Source organism: Bubalus kerabau, chromosome 4, assembly GCF_029407905.1.
Source record: "Bubalus kerabau isolate K-KA32 ecotype Philippines breed swamp buffalo chromosome 4, PCC_UOA_SB_1v2, whole genome shotgun sequence".
Lineage (NCBI taxonomy): Eukaryota > Metazoa > Chordata > Mammalia > Artiodactyla > Bovidae > Bubalus > Bubalus kerabau.
In genome coordinates, this window is record NC_073627.1 from 138,967,697 (window position 1) to 138,991,319 (window position 23,623).

General features: G+C 36.8%; 1 protein-coding gene across 2 annotated transcripts; it reads left to right on the forward strand.

The window, feature by feature from the left end:
• The first annotated feature begins 383 nt into the window (after window positions 1-383).
• ADAMDEC1 (ADAM like decysin 1) lies at window positions 384-23,451 on the forward strand. Of its 2 annotated transcripts, XM_055580276.1 has the most exons (14): window positions 384-532; window positions 768-886; window positions 1,668-1,744; window positions 3,174-3,252; window positions 5,708-5,784; window positions 7,012-7,198; window positions 7,424-7,486; window positions 8,175-8,246; window positions 9,245-9,414; window positions 9,777-9,858; window positions 11,140-11,270; window positions 12,071-12,245; window positions 17,717-17,800; window positions 22,748-23,451. In XM_055580276.1, exons 1-13 carry the CDS (start codon window positions 484-486, stop codon window positions 17,795-17,797), a joined length of 1,362 nt encoding a protein of 453 aa, XP_055436251.1. In that variant the 5' UTR covers window positions 384-483; the 3' UTR covers window positions 17,798-17,800; window positions 22,748-23,451. The 2 variants fall into 2 exon arrangements, 1 of the variants encoding a protein (XP_055436251.1); XR_008714257.1 differs by lacking the exon at window positions 12,071-12,245.
• The last annotated feature ends 172 nt before the right edge of the window (window positions 23,452-23,623 follow it).

Here is a 23,623-nt window from a genome sequence, read left to right on the forward strand (position 1 = left end):
CATTGGGTGACCAACTATTTTTCTCTCAATTTAAGTTTTCTCTATAAGCATTTATATCTTTTGCTGGTCCAGAAAATCAACACACACTTTTTCAAACATGTACAGACTGATAGATTTTCTTATATATACAGATATCTCAGTCTTAGTAGGTACTTTCCCATGCTATTGGAGCACCAGGGCCAAGCAGTTGCCCAGATGTGAGTGCTTAACAAGATGTAACCACAGACGTAAATACTTCTCAGAAATGAGGAACATTCTCACGATCTTGACAGTGCAATGTCTTGGCAACTTTTCAAAGCCATTAGGAAACATTTCCCAAACTTCCAAAGAAGGTTTGAGATTTTTAAAACTTTTTTTCAATTTGTAAAGAGAAGTAGGGGGAAGATAAAGCTGGACAGTGAGGTAGGGGAGATAAAACTGGACAACTGGTCACATCACAACTTTGTGCTGAGTAGGACTTCTCAGCTACCTGCAGTAGCCAGCATGTCTTTGGTCCTGCTCTCCATCCTCTGCCTCATCATTCAGACTCAAGGTAAGCACTAATATATTGACAGTTCCAAAGAATTATTTCATCATTGTCATGTCTTTCCAGGAGAGGCAGAGAAAGCTAAAGAAAAATTCTTTGTTATCAAAGCTTAAGTAGAAGAAGGAAATTATTCTTCTCAGCGTTTCTCTTCTCAACGGGAATTGTCTTCCACGCAATTTCAACAAACCAGTCAACAAAAACATTTACATATTTTATATCAATATTATGTCTCTTTCTCTAGCAATAGCCATAAGACAAACACTTGGATCAGAGCTGTATGAAGTAGTTCACCCTAAGAAACTACACATTTTACACAAAAGAGAGATACAGAATAACCAAACAGAGAAGCATGGCAAAGAGGTAAGCAATGGATTGACCATGGTGTCATCTAATGAGGCAGCAAAGTATCTTTTTACTAGTAGATGTGATGTCACAGTCAACATCTAATAGTTTAATTTTGAAATCCATTTATACAAAAGCTCCCCTTTGCCCTGGAGAGGGCATAGATTTTCTTCAAATACTTTTTTGCACTGAAGCAGCAGGAAGGAAGTTAACTGACTCCCTGGATCAGAAAGAATAAAGCAGCTTGGATATTCTCCAAGTTTGTGGGGAGAACAAAATAAAGGAAGACAGGAATGGCAGCCATTTCTAGGAGATAAAATTATCTCATTAATTTACAAGATTTTTTTTTTTACTGTGTTGAAGATACTCTTTGACTATTACATTTTTGCAAATATTTTCCTCATTTAATAATTTTTATTTTAATCTTTAGTATGTTTTTGTTTGAGCTTTTTTAGTATACTTGGTTTAGCTTTAAAGCAGTAAAAATATGTGCCTTATTATTACCCTATTAGGATCCATTAGAGTACAGAACTGTATAACATACGTTAGAGCAAATGATAAGTCCCTATCTTACATATTAGAGTGAATTTGATCTGTATTGTTACCATGTTATTGTACTTTTTGGAAATCTATCTTGGTGTAAAATTTGTGTTTTCTTTTACATATTTTAGAAGCATGAGAACTGCTTTTATCTTACATGCATTTGTAATTATTATTCTGTACAGCTACCTATATCATTATAATTATTTTAGATAGATTCAGAAATGTAAATTATCATTATGTTATTAAATATTTTTAGGAAAGATATGAACCTGAACTTCAATATCAGATGATGTTAAATGGAGAAGAAGTCATTCTTTCCCTACAAAAAGCTGAGTAAGTTGCATTTTCTGCAAGTCTAATCGCTGGATTATTCTAAAAAAAAGTAGGAAAATAAATCTTGAAACTCTATATAGTCTAATTTCACAAAGAAGACGTAAAGAATATTGATCATTAGATGCTGATAGTTTGTGCTAATATTATCGAAGAAGCTTGATGTTTCTCTAGGAAATTATATGCAAATTATAAAACAAAGGCAGCTGCACAAACGACTTTCTTCCTTGGTAATTTTGGAATTCGCTGCAAATATATTCTACCCAGATAAACTCAAACCTTTGATGTGACTTACCAGTACTTTTATTTAATTGGAGTATATTTTCTTTAAAATATTATGTTAGTTTCTACTGTACAGAAAAGTGAATCAGCTCTACGTATATGTATATCTCCTTTCTTGAATTTCCTTCCCATTTAGGTCACCACAGAGCATTGAGTAGAGTTCCCTGTGCTATACAGTGAGTTCTCATTAGTTATCAATTTGATACATCACTTCAGCTCAGTTTTGTTCAGTCGCTCAGTCGTGTCCAACTCTTTGCGACCCCATGGACTGAAGCAAACCAGGCTTCCCTGTCCATCACTAACTCACAGAGCTTGCTCAAACTCATGTCCATTGAGTTTGGTGAAGCCATCCAACCATCTCATCTGTCATCCCCTTCTCCTCCTGCCTTCAATCTTTCCCAGCATCAGGGTCTTTTCCAATGAGTCAGTTCTTCGCATCAGGTGGCCAAAGTATTGGAGTTTCAGCTTCAGCATCAGTCCTTCCAATGAATATTCAGGACTGATTTCCTTTAGGTTTGACTGGTTTGGTCTCCTTGTGATCCAAGGGACTCTCTAGGGGAGAAGTCTAACACCACAGTTCAAAATCATCAGTTCTTTGACACTCAGTTTTCTTTATGGTCCAACTCTCACATCCATACATGACTACTGGAAAAAGCATAGCTTTGACTAGACAGACCTTTGTCAGCAAAGTAATGTCTCTGCTTTTATATCTAAGGCTCATTCAGGGCACACAGCCTTGAGATACTCAGGGAATAGGGTTACACCAAGTTCTATAATAGTCAGTAAACTTCTCCCTGAATGCAATTCTCCTTGATGTGTACTTGTGACCAAACACCCTTCCAAGATTGCTTAGAGGCTGTGTTCTTGGTGTGAAGAATCCCAATAATACATTTGAAGTTAGAAAAATCACTCTCTGATTTCTGTGTTAGTAAAATATTGGAAGACATTTCTGTCCTCAGATCTAAGAGGTATAACAATGTTTGATTTGCTTCAGGAGCAGACTCATGATATTGGAACAGTATCAGTGCATCAGAAATTCAGCTCTTTCTCACCATAAACATTATCATTCCTTTAATGCTGAAGATCGAATCAGGGATATTAGCCTTAATTATCACCATGAGAGTATTGTTTAACTTTCTGCTCTCTACAGGCATCTTCTAGGACCAGACTACACTGAAACATATTACTCACCCGGTGGAGAAGAAATCACCACAAGACCTCAGAACATGGTAGGTCTGAATGCTTTCTGGGACTCTTAACTTGGATCAGCTGCTTACATCATGAGATTCATAAGTCCAAGGTCAACTTAAAAAAAAAAAATCAAAGGACTTGAAAGCAAGGGGCTCATCTATGACCAAGGAGGCAACAGGTGAAAAAAAGAATTAAATCTTTTTTAAAAAGATAGGAGTAGTAGGAGGCTCTCCAGTGTTGCATTAAACTTTTTTTTTAGTATTCATGTATTTGAGTGTGTTGGATCTTAATTGTGGCACACAGGATCTTCACCGCAGCATGCTCAATATTTCATTGTCGTGCATGGACTCTCTAGTTGTGGTGCACAGGCTTAGTTGCTCCTCGGCATGTGGGATCTTAGTTCCCTGACCAAGGAGTGAACCCACAACCTCTGCATTGCAAGGCAGATTCTTCACCACTGGACCACCAGGGAAGTCCCTCAAGTGTTGCATTTTAAGAAGCAACTAAAAATCTATTTTCCCTTAAACCATTTTATCACCAGGTTAGAAATATCTCTCCTAGGTACTCAAAATGTTATGCCACTATTTACTATTTTGTAGTGATAAATGCATTTATCCTGAGATTCACAATGGTATATCAATTATTTAGTTAATAAAAATTTTTATCCAGTTAAAACACCATCATAGAAATGATGCCAAGGTGTAGGTGTCAGACATAGAGAATCAAGGCCAAGAAAAGAACAGGAAGAGAATATAAAAAGACTCAGTCATATGTATACCTATGGTTGATTCATGTTGATGTTTGGCAGAAACCAATACAATACTGTAAAGCAATTATCCTTCAATTAAAAATAAATAAATTTAATTAAAAAAAAAGGCTCAGTCATGAGTATTATCAAGCTAGGGTGTTTCTCAGAGCCACCCTCCATGGTGTCCCAAACATCTGCTGCTGCTGCTGCTAAGTCGCTTCAGTCCTATCCAATTCTTAGAGACCTCATGGACTGCAGCCTACCAGGCTCCTCTGCCCATGGGATTTTCCAGGCAAGAGTACTGGAGTGGGTTGCCATTTCCTTCTCCGGTCCCAAACATCTATGTCTCTATAAAAAAACAAACAAGACTTTGGCCACAGAATGGTCCTTTGTTCTATTCTTACTCTCTTATTTCAAGGGCATCTGGAGTTTTGCTAACATTGACCTTTGGGGAAAGTATCTGATAAATTCGTTCATACTTAAGTGTGGCTTCCCTGGTGGCTCAGACAGTAAAATGTCTATCTGCAATGCTGGAGACCCAGGTTCGATCCCTGGGTCAGGAAGATCCCCTGGAGGAGTAAATGGTAACCCACTCCAGTACTCTTGCCTGGAAAACCCCATGGACAGAGGAGCCTGGTAGGCTACAGTCCATGGGGTTGCAAAGAGTTGGACATGACTGACACACTTACTTTAAGTGTGAATGGCCAGTGACATCTTAATATGGTACCTTTTCCAACTTGTCTACAAGAAAATGTTAATGACATTGTTATAATGAAAATGTTATAACGACAAGGTTTCTTGTAAAGGCAAGAAAGACACAGATGGAATGTCAGACCCTGAGGAAAGTCAATTTGTTTTGAACAAGAATTTATTCATTAGCTTTCTTGGACTGTTCTACACAAGTGATCCCCTACTTTGCTTATATGAAATGCCAAAATGTCTGAATCTCTGTGTGGTGGTTTAGTCGCTCAGTCATGTCCAATTCTTTGCAACCCAATGGACTCTAGCCCACCAAGCTCCTCTGTCCATGGGATTTCCCAAGCAAGAACACTGGAGTGGGATGCCATTTCCTTCTCCAGGGGATCTTTCCAACCCAGGGATCCAATCTGTGTTTCCTGCTTGGCAGGCAGATTCTTTACCACTGAGTCACCCGGAAAGCCAGTCTGAATCTCTAGCTGTAGACAAATTCTCTGGGCTTTCGAGGCTGATAAAGGGCTATCACTAACACACCAGTTTTTAAAAAAATGAGTTGGACCCATAAATCAGAGGGTCTCAGACATGGTGGTATGGCCTCTTGAGGACTCTAGAATTTAGAAAAATGAATACCTCATTTTATTGATATGTAAAGCATAGTGGAGCTTGCACAGAGGTACTAAATTCTCCAAAGTTGGCACTCGAACCTGAGAGTTCTTGGGGAGTGCTATGGACCACATAAAGCAACTGGTTACTTCTCAAATGCAGTGTCTACTGTTGCCCTGAGTCCATTTAGGTTCAAATTTCCTGAACTTTTCTTTAGTGTGAATTAGTGTCACAAAGACAGCTCAACCACCAGATATGGAGAGTTTCCAAGGTCATAGATGGAGAGGTCCATAAAACTGCTGAGATTCTCCATGTTTTGTTTCTGGGAGCTAGTCTGGTCACAGCCACTATTTGAAGAACATTCTTACATATTCAAGATAAGAGTTTTCAACACAACTGTGATACATTCCTTTTTGTAGTTAAATTTTTTTTTTCCCCAACCTTAGGAACACTGCTACTATAAAGGACACATCCTAAATGAAAAGGACTCCGTTGCCAGCATTAGTACTTGTGATGGACTGAGGTGAGTTACCGCTTGTAAAAATATTAAACATCAAGCACTATTTTGTTGCATAATATTGAGTCTTCCTGGACACTATGTCTTCTTACTATTTTGGTAAAATTGTCTCCATTGATAAAATGCTGAATCTACGTGGTTAAAGTGAAGAATAATCCTTGCAGTTATTTCATTATCTGTAGTTCTAGTAAAAGTTAGAGTTAATAATTTTTAAACAAGTACTATATTTGGGAACATGATGACATTTGGATTCACTTTCATATTTATTATCCATCCACCCTTCATTCCCTGAAACCATCTGTTTTATCTTCTTAAAGATGCTACCCTTCAGTTGTCACATTAAACATAATTTTTAGAAGTTTGTGTGTATGAGTGTGTTTATGTATCTGTGTGGTATTTCTGTTTACAAAGGTGATTCTTGCCAGTTAGGGAAAATTTGTAAAGGGTGAGAAAGCACAAATAAGAAAATAACCACCAAAAAATTTTACCTCTGATTATCACTATTATTAGTGTTTGATCATGGTTCAGTCTTTTATACAGATAAACAAAAATATCACTTATATGATTGAAATGTAAAATAAAATACACATTCTTTGTCCAACATGGGACATACCACATGACATCAAAAACCTCTTCCCATATCATACAATGCTTTTGTAGATGAAATTTTTTTTTAGCAGCTGTGTTAGCTTTCTAATATTTCATCATACAGTTTCACTATATATTTCTGAACTGATTTTCCTTCTAAGAAGAGAAAATCTTTAAGTTACTACTAGTTCCAACTTGTTCCTCTGGCTGATCTGCTCATCAATCTTTCTCTTTGAGATTCTTGGTATCTACAAGATATCTACTCCTTTGCGAGGTATCATTTGAAAGGTATCTACTCCTTTACTACATTCTTCCTTATATCCCTGGGATCTGCCAAGAAATATTTGCTAAATGTGAAAATAAACTATGGACAAATATTTACTGAGCTCATGGTATAAATTTCAAATTTGGGGGGATAGCTTCATCTTAGTACTTCTTGTTCAGGATGCCCTGGGTAATTAAAATAGGATCTATTTTTGTATTGACAAACACTGATTATAACTTAAATTAGCAAAAGTTAGCTGTAAGACATATGAATGAAAACTACGTGTGAGCTTGGTATTGAGGGAGAGGAATACCTTCACTCTGGTCAGCAGGTGTGACTCTGGCAGAGAATCTTGAAATATGAGCCTCTGTGTCTCACAGGGGCTATTTTACACATCACGATCAAAGATACATGATAAAGCCTCTGAAAAGCACAGACGGAGAAGAACACGCTGTACTCACATACAACCAGGAGGAACTCAACCCAGCTAATCACACCTGTGGTGTAAGAAATGTTGGCAGGAAACAGGACCTTATTCGAACCTCAAGGTCACTCAAAAGTCCACAGGTGAGTGCAGTTTCCCACCATCATTCATTTCGACTGACCCAGTAATGATATATGAAATACTGGTATACCCAGAAATGGCTTGTGTGAGTCAAGTCCAACCCTTATTTACTTATTCTTCAATTTACTTTTCCTCTGAAGGAAAATAAATAAATAAATCTTTTTGTAAGCTTTTTAATCTCTTAGGTTGAAGATATTATTAACTATGTTCTTTCATTCTTCACAAAGATAGAAGAATTTCTTCAGGGTGAGAAATACATTGATCTGCTTTTGGTGCTGGATAATGCCTTTGTGAGTATGAAATGAGCACTTCTTGGGTAGTTAAGTCAACTTTTCAGTTTTCTTATCAAGCAGACACAAGCAATAAACTATTCTCATGAAAAATACGAAGCCTGTCCACATGGTTGTCTTATCTGTTCTACCTGCCATGTCAGAAATAGTTTTCATTCATTCCCGCTCTTTTAAAATTCATCTGCTGCCAAAATATTCAGATATGGGAAATAAACTTAATGACAGATAGCAACAGTAAAACAACCACAATAACTAAAAACATAAAGGAGTTGGTTATTAATATCTTTTTAAAGTTCTCACTGTAACGTAAATATAAAAAATATATAAAATTATATATAATTTATTAATTACAGTCATATATTAAAATATATGAGAATTTATGCTTCATAACCAAATTTTAAAAATATCAAATTGGCTTGAAAACATTAAAATTAATATGATTTATTCAACTTAATTTGAATTGATATTTTATATGAATGCTTAAGTTTTCTTTTGCCAAAAACTTCTTACATTTGAAATAGAATTTGTTGAAACAGATTCTTAGATAAGTCTCATATAAGGTAGGTGTGGAATGAACAGACATTTATTTACATTGAAATGTGTACGTTTTCTTAAACTATAAAATCCCCATCAGCTTTCTCACTTTAATTTGTGGTTTTAATTACTCTTTGCATTTTGTATTTTACAGTATAAGATGTATAATGAGAATATAACTGTGATAAGAAGCTTTGTGTTTGATGTGATAAACCTACTCAATGTGGTAAGATATTTGTTCTATAAACATATGTTTCCACATAGGAGTTTAGGGCTTTTCTATATTTTAAGCAAATAAGAATTGGTAGAATTACAATGGATTAAGGTCAGCAGTTGGGGGAAATTTGGTAGACAAGGATTAACATCAAGGTAAAATCACTGTATACTGTAGCAAAGGCAACTTCTAGATTTTCTGTTTTCAAAATGGGATACATTTATCCATCACTTGCAATCAGTGAAATATCTAAAAAAAACTAAATAAATCTTTCCTACTGTATAGCACAGGGAACTACCTACAATATTCTAGGATAAACCATAATGGAAAAGGATGAAAAAGAACACATATATGTTAGGTAGTTAGAATAGAAAACAGGAGTCCAGAGTGGCGGTGGCTAAAATATAAGGAAGGGAAAAACCCACAAAAATAGAACAAAGGAAGGTCTGAGGACCAGAGTGAGGACCTTAGGTAGAAAAACACTCCTGGCTAGCCCAATTTACATATGGCAGGCCTGGGGCGGGGAGGGTGGGGACGTATAAAAAGAGGAGCCAAAGGGCAGAGGGTCTTTCTCTTTCTCTCTCTCCCGTGCGCTGCTCTTCTCTTCCATCTTTGGGTCGACATGCCTTCACGCCTAGAGGATGGATTTTCCTGCTATTTCTAAGTAAAATAGAGCTGTAACACGGAGCTGTAACACTGATTTGTCTAAGAGCTATAACACGGTCTGTCCAAGACCCAAGAGCTGTGACGCACCGAGGGCTTTAATGTCTGTCACTCCAAATCTTTGTTGCGACGAGAGAGAACTGAGGAGCATAAGCTCGCCTGACATATATATATATATATATATACACACACACACATATATATGTATAACTGAAAACAAACAAACAAAACTCAGTCACTTTGCTATACAGCAGATATTAACATAACATTGTAAATCAGCTATATTTCAATAATTTTTTTAAAAGAAATATCAAACATTTTCATAATGAAAAATGCTCTTCCCTCAGATTTACAATACCATAGACGTTCAAGTGTCCTTGGTAGGTATGGAAATATGGTCTGACAGTGACAAGATAAAGGTGGTGCCCAGCACAGCTGCCACCTTTAAAAACTTTCTGAATTGGCATTATTCTAACCTGGGGAAAATGAAGACCCATGACCATGCTCAGCTACTCAGGTAAGCACACACTGGTCAGGGCCAGGTCTATTTTGACAGAGAAGATAGTTATCCCAAAGGTTTCTTGGCAGAGATTCCTGTTCAATTCTACCTCCTTGTTCAGTGATCAGAGAGCCTAAAGTTCTATTATTAGCAACTCACCTGTGGGATTGTTGCAGACCCATGTCAGATCACTAAAATTGACTCTTGGATGTGGGATGACCATATGTGGTCATTCTAATGCTATAGAATAGCAGTGGCTTTTCTGGGACCTCAGGAATATGAAGAGGGTAGGGGAACTAGGGACGTCTCAGACAGAGTTGACAGAAGCTGATGGTTCAAAAGACTCAGATTGTGACAATGTACCCGTAACTTTCACGCAGTGGAGTTGGCTTCAAAACTCGAATGGCAGGACTGGCGACCTCGAATTCCTTGTGCTCCCCATCATCCGTCGCTGTTATTGAGGTTTGTAAACATATAGATCCCTGAGGTTCTACAACCTCTATGAAGACAAGCACAATGTCTTACTTAGAGTTAGCACAATATATATCTGCTGAGTCAGTAAATAAAAGTAGAAATGAACCTGTATTAGTAGATCACTATACTGAGGATTCCTTGGATTATGAAACAGAATATCTCTTTACATTGACCCTCCCAGAGGTTTCACTCTTTAGTTGGTGTTAGGGAGTTAGAAGAGGAAGATCAGAACAAAAACAAAATCCAGGTGCCCCCTGGGATCTGAGGTAACTTCAAATTAATCATCGCTAGTATCTATGGCCGGAGAAGGTAATGGCACCCCACTCCAGTACTCTTGCCTGGAAAATCCCATGGATGAAGGAGCCTGGTGGGCTACAGTCCATGGGGTCGTTAAGAGTTGGACACGACTGAGCGACTCCACTTTCACTTTTCACTTTCATGCATTGGAGAAGGAAATGGCCACCCACTCCAGTGTTCTTGCCTGGAGAATCCCAGGGATGGGGGAGCCTGGCGGGCTGCCGTCTATGGGGTCTCACAGAGTCAGACATGACTGAAGCGACTTAGCAGCAGCAGCAGCAGCATCTATGGCCAGGGAAGCTGGACAAAGTTCATGTCAGTGTCACAGGGCCAAACACTGCCAGTGTCATAGGCATCATAGCAATATTTTTTGGAATTGAGGACTTAGTGTGATATCTTTTAGTACTTCCTGTGAAGAATGAGCTTCCCTGGTGGCTTGTTGGTAGAGAATCCATTTGCCAGTGTGGGAGATGAGGGTTCTATCCCTGGGTTGGGATGATCCCTTGGAGAAGAAAATGGTAACCCACTCCAGTATTCTTGTCTGGGAAATGTCATAGACAGAGGAGCTTGGAGGGCTACAGTTCATGGAGTCACAAAAGAGTCAGACTCCACTTAGCAACTAAACAACAACAATGAATAATGGAATTATCATGATTTAACCATGGTTTATCAATAATCCATATCGATTGAGCAATGGCTCAGCAGTTAGATTTCCAATAGCAAATCATTTCAAATGTTTACAATGTCATTTTTTATGTTTGAAGTGTAAACATTTTTAATGTTTACAATGTCCTGTCAGCTGTCTCAAATGTCTATAATTTACAATAACCAATGACAGGGGAAGAAGCTCAATGATTCATTAATTTTCATGTGAAACTATTATTCTTTGTAATACCAAACATCAATGATAATGAACAAATAATTGAATAAAACCACAAATAATAGATATTTCTTTTTTTTTTTTTCCACCAGGGCAAGGGAAAGAACAGTGTCTCTCTTGTAGGAGTGATGTCACACGAATTGGGTCATGTCCTTGGTATGCCTGATGTTCCATATAACACCAAGTGTCCCTCTGGGAGTTGTGTGATGAACAAATATCTAAGGTGAGACTTTGTCATTCTAGAGAAAAAAAAAAAAATTCTTAAATCTTAAAGAATTCATATGCAGGCCGTATAATTGGATGAACATTTTTTAATGTAATGGCTGTGTTTCCAATGAATTCATGCTCTAGTTTCTTGATATACAGGATTTACTAGCTAGCAGAACTCATTATTTAAGATTTCCAAATATGCCAAGGTAGAGTTTATAAGTATAGTGATCATGTTAATCTAACTTAAAATAATTTTAGCTTAAAACAGTCTTTTCTAAAAAATGTATATAATTAAGATGAGAACATCCTTATAAATCCCTGCCACCAATCAATTCATTTTTATGTTATTAATGTTGCCTTTTAATTCTAAGCACTTTGCAAGGACTTGTGATAGAAAAATCAATAAACATATCTTACTGTTGAAGTGCTCATAAATAGGAAGTTTAATATCTCCATTGAACCTCTAACTCTACAGTTATTTCCTTTCACTATTCATTGTTATTATCATTTACCTCTCAGCCTTCAATAGTGAGATGAGTGAATGATAACAAATGGTGAAGCTCATCACTGCTGCCATTTAGGGCAGAATTGAATCTGCACAGGAAGTGAAATTCTTCCAACTCCTACAACTGGGTATCTAGAAAAAGAATTTTCCAATGAGAGTAGTATTCATGCTCTATCACACTCCACATATAACATGGCTCATTTATAATAAATTTGGAGTTTTTGTTGAGCTAGTAAGACAAGTCAGATTATTATGTTAACTTATCACTGTATATAACATGGTATTTCTTATTTTTCTTCTGGTTACAGTTCAAAATTCCCAAAGGATTTCAGTACAGTTAGTCGCTCACATTTTAAAAAATACATGTTATCTCAAAAGCCAAGATGCCTACTGCAAGCATTGGTTCCTAAAAATATGACAAAGCCAGTGTGTGGGAATCAACTTTTGGAAGTAGGTGAAGGCTGTGATTGCGGCTCCCCTGAGGTATGCAAATACCCGCGCTCTAAAAAATCTACTAGAGACTTATTGTGGCTTTCTTTTGGTTTTAATGAGAGTATAATTGCTTTACAATGTTGTGTCAGTTTCTGCTGCACAACGTGAATCAGCTATATGTATACATATATCATTTCACTCTTGCACCTCCCTCCACTCCCAACCACGTCCCACACCTCTAGGTCATTACAGAGCACCAGGCTGAGCTCCCTGTGCTGTTCATAATGTTATCTTTTTTTTTTCCCTTTTAAAATGCTCTTTTGGAAATTCTTTCTAAAGACAAACTTGGCATCTTAGTAAAAAGTAGGCTTGTATTTGTTTTCAGTACTGACTTTAGTCATCTTTTGAAAAGCATTTCAAAAGCCAGGATACGCTTATTATATGATTGTATAAGAACTTCAATGAAAAGAGGTAAATCATTAAGGTGAAAAGACAGCTCTCAGAATGAAAAAAATATTTGCAAAAGAAACAAATAACAAGGGACTAATATCCCTTGTGATACAAACAGTTCATGCAGCTCAGTGTAAAAAAGGGGAAAAAAAATCTAAAAATAGGTAGGAGACCTTAATAGATATTTCTCCAAAGAAGATATACAGATGGCCAAAAAATACATGAAAAGATGCTCAACATCACTAGATATTAGAGAAATGCAAATCAAAACTATAATGAAGTATCCCCTCACGCTGCTCAGAATGGTCATCATTTAAAAATATACAAACAATAAATGCTGAAGAGGATGTGGGAAAAAAGGGAACCCTCCTACACTGATGGTGAGAATGTAAATTGGTACAGTTACTATTGAGAATAGTATGGAGGTTCCTTAAAAATCTAAACATACACTACCACGTGTGTGTGCTAAGTTGCTTCAGTGGTGTCTGACCCTTTGCGACCCTATAGACCATAATCCACCAGGCTCCTCTGTCCATGAAATTCTCCAAGCAAAAGTACTGGAGTGGGTTGCCATGACCTTCTTCAGGGTATTTTCCCAACCCAGGGATTGAACTCATGTCTTTTAGTCTCCTGCATTGGCAGGCACGTTCTTTACCACTAGCACCACTTGGGAAGCCCCCAGAGCTACCATATGCCCCAGCAATCCCACTCCTGAGCATGTATCTGGAGAAAACCATAATTCAAAAAGATACAAGCATCATAATATTCATTGTAGCCCTATTTATAATAGCCAGGATGTGGAAGCAACCTAAATGTCCATTGGTGGAGGAATAAAGAAAATGTGGTACATATATATAATGGAATATTACTCAGCCACAAAAAGGAACAAAATTGTGCAATTTGCAGATATGTGGATGAACCTAGAGACTGTCATACAGAGTGAAGTAAGTCAGAAAGAGAAAAACAAATATCATATGGTATCACTTACATGTGGAATCTAGAAAAGTGATACAGATGAACTTATTTGCAAAGCAGAAATAGAGACACAGACATAGAGAATGGATGTATGGATTCTAGAGGCTAGGGGTGTGGGATGAACTGGGAGATTGTAACTGACATATAAACACTATTGATATTATGTATAAAATAGATAACTGTTGCTGCTGCTGCTGCTGCGTGGCTTCAGTGGTGTTGACTCTGTGTGACCCCATAGATGGCAGCCCACCAGGTTCCTATGTCCCTGGGATTCCCCAGGCAAGAATACTGGAGTGGGTTGCCATTTCCTTCTCCAATGCATGCATGCATGCTAAGTTGCTTCAGTCGTGTCTGACTCTGTGCGACCCTATGGACAGTAGCCCACCAGGCTCCTCCATCCACAGGATTCTCCAGGCAAGAATACTGGAGTGGGTTGCTATATCCTTCTCCAGAAAATAGATAACTAATGAGAACCTACTGTCTAGCACAGGGAACTCTGTAGTGCTCTGTGGTGTCCTAAAGGGGAAGGAAATCCAATAAAGAAGGGATATACATAAGCATATAGTTTCTACTATACTCTACTTTGCTGTACAGTAGAAACTAACACATTATAAAGCAAGTGTACATTCTTTTAAAAAGTAAATCCTTAACTATATGTGTCACTTATGAACTTTCTTAAATGTATTAGTCAAATTTCTAAATCACATAAACTCCCAGCTGATTGTTTTGTTGAACAATAACAATTAAAAAGGGGTTTCCCATGTGGCTCAGTGGTAAAGAATCTGCCTGCCAATGCAGGAGATGTGGGTTATATCCCTGGGTCTGGAAGAGCCCCTGAAGGAGGAAATGGCACCCCACTCCAGTATTCTTGCCTGGAAAATCCCATGAACAGAGAGGAGCCTGGCAGAATACAGTCCATGGGGCCGCCAAGAGTAAGACACAACTGAGAGACTAAGTATGTACACACAGATGCAACAATTGAAAATCCAGAAGTAAATTCTCTCTGTTGAGAGATAATTGGTCTTCTCTCATCAAGCAGTGGGAGAAGGCAATGGCACCCCACTCCAGTACTCTTGCCTGGAGAGTCCCATAGATGGAGGAGCCGGGTGCGCTGCGGTCTGTGGGGTCGCACAGAGTCAGACACGACTGAGCGACTTCACTTTCGCTTTTCACTTTCACGCATTGGAGAAGGGAATGGCAACCCACTCCAGTATTCTTGCCTGGAGAATCCCAGGGACAGAGGAGCCTGTTGGGCTGCCGTCTGTGGGGTCGCACAGAGTCGGACACGACTGACGCAACTTAGCAGCAGCAGCATCAAGCAGTGTGTGAGAAGGAGAAATTAAAACGTAAAGAGGAAAAAGAAAAATCACACAGGTCTGTAGAAGATGGATTAACATAGAACATCTAAGATAATTACTATACATCTGGCTAATCTTGATAAAAATCTAACCCCTTCGAGAAATCAGTGTACCCTAAAGAATATCTCTGATGGAATGTTCATTAGCAGTCTCAGACTAGGTTTCTAAAAGAAAGCGTTCTATTTAAGACTAAAAAAATGAATTACGATTTGAAGAGACTTTTTACATGTCAATCTGCCGAATGCTTTTATAACCACAGCCTCCTTTATTACTCACAACAAACCTGCAAAAAGGTTTGTTATTTTCCCAATTTAGAAAAGAAGTGAAACTCAGAAAAGCTAAGTAACTAGATCCAAGGATACAAAGCTAGTAATTGGTGAAACCTGTTGCAACCCAAGATTTATCCATTACTCTAAGAGACTTTGTGACAATGGGGAAGACATATAATCATTCTATGCTATTTATTTATTCAGAAATTTAAAGTTATTGAGGGCTCCCCTGGTGGCTGAGTGGTAAAGAATTTCCCTGCCAATGCAGAAGACATTGGTTCCATCCATGGCCTGAGAAGATCCCATGAAGCAACGAAGCCTGTACATCAAAAAAGAAAAACAAAACAAAAAAAAGAAAATTTAAGTTATTAAATTACATTAAAAGTTTACATGGTGCAACTTAATTATTCACAAAGAATAATGTAAATATTCTATTAATTATAATGAGATATGAAATTTTACCAGTGATTTGATGCTTTACAATAATTTAGATTTATGTTTATCAATGGCACCGCACTCCAGTACTCTTGCCTGGAGAATCCCATGGACAGAGGAGCCTGGTGGGCTGCAGTCCATGGGGTCGCTCAGAGTCAGACACAACTGAGCGACTTCACTTTCACTTTTCACTTTCATGCACTGGAGAAGGAAATGGCAACCCACTCCAGTGTTCTTGCCTGGAGAATCCCAGGGACGGGGGAGCCTGGTGGGCTGCCATCTATGGGGTCGCATAGAGTCAGGCACGACTGAAGTGACGAAGCAGCAGCAGCAGCATTCTTACTTATATTCTCATATGGTTTCTAGAGTGGAGGATAACTGAAATTGTTCACAATCGTTGGTATTTCTAATTTCAACAGGTAAAATGCTGTGTGTTCAGTACACACACACACACACACACACATACACACAAGAGAGCGGGAAGAGAACAGGAGAGGAGAAACTACTATTATACCATGTTTAATATCTTATTTTCTTTAACTATATTATCCAGTTCCCATATGCTTTCCATATCTTGTTGATTTTCTTCTTCTGTGGCTGAACAAAATTAGAAAGCTAGAGAGTCCAAACTTAAGAACAACTGAATTTTTAAATAGCTGTTTTTTATCAAAAAGTAGTATAAATACTTTATATAGAATTCTTTAATGAAAAATCCATTTTCCAGGATCTTACATGATATTTTATTAATTTTAGTAATCATTCTTTCTGTCTAGATATTATCAAATAACCATCATGCTATTTTAATGATTCTAACTATGTAACACACTTTAATATCAGTAATGGAAAATTTCTTCACTGACATTTTCTTTGCAGTGTTTGCATAGTAATTATTCAGTGTTCATTCTTCCATAAATATCTTGGTTTTATTTTTATTTTTTGTCAATTTGCCTGAAAATACATTTGAGATTCTGGTTGATATTTTTAAAATTCATAATTCACTCTAAAGGCCACTGGCATTTTCACAATATTAAGTATTGTCTTAAAAGATAAGTTGCCTTTGAAGTTTTTCAGAGAAGTTAAATAAAAAATTCTTCATGCAGTTCTTGCACATTTTGAAAGTTATTTTGAAATATTTTCAATTTTTTTCTTTTTGCTGTTAATACATATGTTTTCTTTTTATTTAGATTCTCATTTATTACTGTTTTTGACATTATTTTATTATTATCTTAAACAGCTATCTTAGTGACTAACTCAATGTTTTTAGAATTGATCCTCTTTTTTTTCTAGCTCAAGAATTATATCATATATAAACAGTGAAAACATTATTAGTATTATTTATAGCTAATAATTATTATATATCTGATTTTATGTTTTCATATATTTTCATCTCATAGCATTTGTCAGAATTTACATAATAATATAGCATAAAAATAAAAAATAAAAAAAAAATATAGCATAAAAATAATTCTTTCTTTATACTTTATTGGATGTGTTTTACTATTCACCAGATAGATTTTCTTTATCATGATGATCAAAACACTGTTCATAGTTTACTAATATGTGTTAATTAAATAATGCTTGCCTAATCTGTACTAATTTTTGCCACCTATCACATTAGTATTAGTTGTTTTCTTCCCTCAGTCTTTTAATATAATGGATAAAGTTACTTTATTCTGTACTGTTGAGACACCCTTGCATTTTTGGTGACAAAAGGCTCTGCAGAATTTGTAATGGAGAATTATTATATTAATAAGCTAGTGTTTGGCTAATATTTTACTCAAGTTTTTGCATTTATACACACAAATGAAAATGGTATGGTGTATATATTCATTACCAGTTCTCATTATCAGGATTATGCAGGCTTGGTAAAATGAATTGAAGATTAAAAATAATTTTTTTCTCTATTGTCAAGCTGTTTGAAGAGAATAGAAAAGTGAAATTTCATTGTCATCATATGCCAGAATTCTGCTCACCTAGTCTATAGGGGAAAAAAATGCTTGAACTCACTTTTGCATTGTGTGTGTGTGTTTTAAAGGAATGTACCAATCCTTGTTGTGAAGCCATGACCTGTATGTTAAAACGTGAAGTTAATTGTGGAAAAGAGACTGAACAATAACATGTAAGACCTTTTTTTTTCTTTCTTTGTTCTCAAACATTTTCACATTTTTATGTGATTCAAGAAAGATATGACACTGAGTTCAACAAAGCTAAAACTCAATTTATTTCATTTTACATTTTTTAAATGACTCAATTTCAGAAATTAAAAAAAGCCACTATTGTGAACATAAATAGCTCAGACTTGTGTATATACTAATACACTAATGAGAAAAGTGGTTATTTTGTCATCATGAAACTAGGACTTCTGAAACCTGTGCTAAAATTGTATGAAATTCTGAAAGGTAATAATGAGTTTAAGTATAAAGTAATATGACAAACAGAAAAGTGAAAGTGAAAGTTGCTCAGTCGTGTCCAGCTCTTTGCAACCCCTTGGAGTATACAGTCCCCGGAATTCTCCAAGCCAGAATACTGGAGTGGGTAGATCCAGGGGATCTTCCTGAACCAGGGATCGAACCCAGGTCTCCTGTATTTCAGGTGGATTCTTTACCAGCTGAACCATGAGGGAAGCAAAGACCTCAATTGATGAGCAAATTCTTTTCTTGTGTAAGTGCTGATCATTGAAATTGAAAGGTAGTCAGAAGATAAAATTTAACAACACACTACAAGATTTGACAATTTTATTCCTTTTAAAATGCCTAGGGAATTCCCTGGTGGTCCAGTAGTTAAGACACAGTACTTTCACTGCCATAGGCCTGGGTTTGATCTCTGGTCTGGGAACTATAAGCTGTGTGGCATGGCCAAAAGATTTTTTTGAAATAAATAAAATGCTTCAATAATGCATAATTCATGGATTATTTTTGTATTTTACACACTCCTACATAAGTTGGGCTAGGAAACCTAATTGTTTTTGATATATTCCTTTCAGTAAAAACTAGTCTCCAAATCTGAAAATGGCAGCAACAACCAAATATTATGAATAGGAGAAAGACTTGGGACAAATTATTAATATATGAATGGAGTTATTCTTACCAACTACCACCCTTTCCTGAATTTCCTGAATCTTTTCTGGAATTTTTTAAAATTTATTTATTTTAATTGGAGGCTAATTACTTCACAATATTGTTGAGGTTTTTGCCATACATTCACATGAATCAGCCATGGGTGTACATGTGTTCCCATCCTGAACCTCCCTCCTACTTCCCTCCCCAGTTCCATCCCTCAGGGTCATCCCAGTGCACCAGCCCTGAGCATCCTGTCTCATGCATTAAACCTGGACTGGCAATCTATTTCACATATGATAATATACATGTTTCAGTGCTAGTCTCTAAAATCATCCCATCCTCGCCTTCTCCCACAGAGTCCAAAAGTCTGTTCTTTATATCTGTGTCTCTTTTGCTGTCTTGCATATAGGGTCATCATTACCATCTTTTTAAATTCCATATATATGCATTAGTATACTGTATTGGTGTTTTTCTTTTTGACTTACTTTGCTCTGTATAACAGGCTCCAGTTTCATCCACCTCATTAGAACGGATTCAAATGCATTCTTTTTACTAGCTGAGTAATATTCCATTGTGTATATGTACCACACATACATGTACCACACATATGTCCATCATTTGTCTGCTGATGGACATCTAGGTTGCTTCCATGTCCTGGCTATTGTAAACAGTGCTGTGATGAACATTGGGGTACACCTGTCTCTTTCAATTCTGGTTTCCTCAGTGTGTATGCCCAACAGTGGGATTGCTGGGTCATATGGCAGTTCTATTTTCAATTTTTAAGGAATCTCCATGCTGTTCTCCATAGTGGCTGTACTAGTTTGCATTCCCACCAACAGTGTAAGAGGGTTCCCTTTTCTATGCACCCTCTCCAGCGTTTATTGTTTGTAGACTTTTTAATAGCAGCCATTCTGACTGGCGTGAGATGGTACCTCATTGTGGTTTTGGTTTGCATTTCTTTGATAATGAGTGGTGTTGAGCATCTTTTCATGTGTTTGTCTGCCATCTGTATGTCTTCTTTGGAGAAATGTCTGTTTAGTTCTTTTGCCCATTTTTTGATTGAGTTGTTTATTTTTCTGGAATTGAGCTGCAGGAGTTGCTTGTATATTTTTGAGATTAATTCTTTGTCAGTTGCTTCATTTGCTATTATTTTCTCCCATTCTGAAGGCTGTCTTTTCACTTTGCTTATAGTTTCCTTCGTTGTGCAAAAGCTTTTAAGTTTAATTAGGTCCCATTTGTTTATCTTTGCTTTTATTTCCATTATGCTGGGAGGTGGGTCATAGAGGATCCTGCTGTGATTTATGTCAGAGAGTGTTTTACCTATGTTTCACTCTAGGATTTTTATAGTTTCTGGTCTTACATTTAGATCTTTAATCCATTTTGAGTTTATTTTTGTGTATAGTGTTAGAAAGTTTCATTCTTTTACAAGTGGTTGACCAGTTTTCCCAGCACCACTTGTTAAAGAGATTGTCTTTTCTCTATTGTATATTCTTGCCTCCTTTGTCAAAGATAAGGTGTCCATGGGTGCATGGATTTATCTCTGGGCTTTCTATTTTGTTCCATTGATCTATATTTCTGTCTTTGTGCTGGTACCACGCTGTCTTGATGACTGTAGCTTTGTAGTATAGCCTGAAGTCAGGCAGGTTGATTCCTCCAGCCCCATTCTTCTTTCTCAATACTGTTTTGGCTATTTGATGTTTTTTGTATTTTCATACAAATTGTGAAATGATTTGTTCTACTTCTGTGAAAAATACCGTTGGTAGCTTGATAGGGATTGCATTTAATCTATAGATTGCTTTGGGTAGTATACTCATTTTCACTATATCGATTCTTCCGATCCGTGAACATGGTGTATTTCTCCATCTATTTGTGTCATCTTTGATTTCTTTCATCAATGTTTTGTAGTTTTCTATATATAGGTCTTTTGTTTCTTTAGGTAGCTTTATTCCTAAGTATTATTCTGTTCGTTGCAATGGTGAATGGAATTGTTTCCTTAATTTCTCTTTCTGTTTTCTCATTGTTAATGTATAGGAATGCAAGGAATTTCTGTGTGTTAATTTTATATCCTGCAGCTTTACTATATTCATTGATTAGCTCTAGTAATTTTCTGGTGGAATCTTTAGGGTTTTCTATGTAGAGGATCATGTCATCTGCAAACAGTAGAGTTTTACTTCTTCTTTCCCAATCTGGATTCCTTTTATTTCTTTTTCTGCTCTGATTGCTGTGGCCCAAACTTCCAAAACTATGTTGAATAGTAGTGGTAAGAGTGGGCACCCTTGTCTTGTTCCTGACTTCCGGGGGGGGAACTGCTTTCAATTTTTCACCATTGAGGGTAATGTTTGCTGTGGGTTGTCATAAATAGCTTTTATTATGTTGAGGTATGTTCCTTCTATTCTTGCTTTCTGGAGGGTTTTTATCATAAATGGGTGTTGAATTTTGTCAAAGGCTTTCTCTGCATCTATTGAGATACTCATATGGTTTTTATCTTTCAATTTGTTAATGTGGTATATCACATTGATTGATTTGCAAATATTGAAGAATCCTTGCATCCCTGGGATAAAGCCCACTTGATCATGATGTATGATCTTTTTAATATGTTGTTGAATTCTGTTTGCTAGAATTTTGTTAAGGATTTTGCATCTATGTTCATCAGTGATATTGGCCTGTAGTTTGCTTTTTTTGTGTGTGGCATCTTTGTCAGGTTTTGGTATTAAGGTGATGGTGGCCTCATAGAATGAGTTTGGAAGTTTACCTTCCTCTGCAATTTTCTGGAAGAGTTTGAATAGGATAGGTGTTAGCTCTTCTCTAAATGTTTAGTAGAATTCAGCTGTGAAGCCATCTGGTCCTGGGCTTTTGTTTGTTGGAAGATTTCTGATTACTGTTTAAATTTCTGTGTTTGTGATGGGTCTGTTAAGATTTTCTATTTCTTCCCGGTTCAGTTTTGGAAAGTTATACTTTTCTAAGAATTTGTCCATTTCTTCCAAGTTGTGATTTTATTGGCATATAGTTGCTGATAGTAGTCTCTCATGATCCTTTGTATTTCTGTGTTGTCTGTGGTAACTTCTCCATTTTCATTTCTAATTTTGTTGACTTTCTTTTCTGGAACTGAACTTGTAGAGATATTATAAAGGAAATAATCAACTCAAAGTGGCTTCTCCATCAGTGGTAAAGAATTTGCCTGCCAATTCAGGAGACACAAGGGATATGAGTTCAATCCCTGAGTCTGGAAGATCCCCTGGAGAAGGAAAGGGCAACCCACTCCAGTATTCTTTCCTGGAGAATTCCTTGAACAGAGGAGCTTGGAAGGCTACAGTCCATGGGGTTTCAAGAGTCAAACAAGACTTAGTGATTCAACTACCACCACCCAATCAACTGAAAGATCACTGACTATCACCTCTTCAAGGAAAGGACCAGCAAGGTCATACGATAAGGAGTATCACTCATTCAGGGCTTCTGAATTCATTCCTGGAAAATTCCATGGACAGAGGATCCTGGCAGGCTATACTCCATGAGGTTGCAAAGAGTCAGACACAACTAGCTACTGAACATACACATCACTCATTCTCTTACCAAGCATCATTTCACTCAGTTGAACCCCTAGTGTGATCCACTCTACAGGAAATGCTAGAAATTAGTCCCATCTTCTTTCTTTGTGACAGAGATCAGAAGCATATCATCACAAACCATAACCATTCAATTTTTTAGGGGCTGGGAATGATAGGTGGGCTTGCACCATTACTGGCCAATATAGGCAATTTAGTATCATGGAAAGAAAACTGAACTTGGACTTGGGATACTTTGATCATTTTCTCAGGTTAGGTACAAACTACCTGTAGCACTTAAAGTCAAATTATTTACTTCATTTTCTCAGCTGTAAAGTGAAGCTAATGGTATTGTCTTTCAGTAGGGTTGTTAGAATTATTTAAATTCTATAAATATTTGCTATTATTACATAATATTTTATAATTTATAATGACCATGGCTTCCAAATTTTTTCTTTTGATCAGAGGATGAATCCAAACATCTGCTTCATTGAGATGCTACTTGCCAGGACAAGAATCAAGAAATCCAAACATGCCAGGAATCTTACATAGTCTTACCATTGTCCTTAACTATATTTTGCTTTTCACTTGTCCTTATACTTCCTGTAATATTACCTCTCCAGTCAGCAGGTCTATACATGTATTTAGGGAAGCTGCCTATTTTCTAAGTCTGATCTTTAAATGCATTTTTTAAGGATCTTGAAGCTGTTGTTTAGCTCTTTTCTTTGGAGAACAAAAGAAATTAGTCTTTGACTAAAACACTGCAAAATGCTCTACTGAATTATGCAAGCTCAATTCAGAATTGTATAATGGCAAGTGACTTGTGTTTTAATCCCGCTTTTATTTTAGTTTAGTCCATGAAAAAATAAGATCATTTGATGAGTGTAATCTTTGGTGGAAGATAGGAAAGCAAAGTTCGTATGTCATTTCTTACTCCTCAGTATTCTGCTTTCCTTGCTCTTAGAAGTGTGATATTTTTCTATATCATGTCAAGGCTAATGAAGTATTTTTTATTTTATCATGTATAATCCTTTCACCATCACATTTAGCGTTAATTTGAAGAGGTCTGTATTGCTTACACTGTCATTTAGCCACCAAGAATTGCTTCATTCATCTATTGGTTTAATGAGCCACAGTGTCAGTGAATAAAAGCACAAGTTTTTGAGGAATTTGTTTGTGTGGTCATTTTCGAAACTGAATATTTTCCAGCTTTGTTGTAGGTCTGTGTTAGATGGTAAAGCCTCACATAACTAGACAGTTTTCCTTTTGGTCATTTGACAACACTGCCACAGACAGCCAGGCATAGTGATGGGGAGGAGAAAGGCACATTCTCTTTTAACG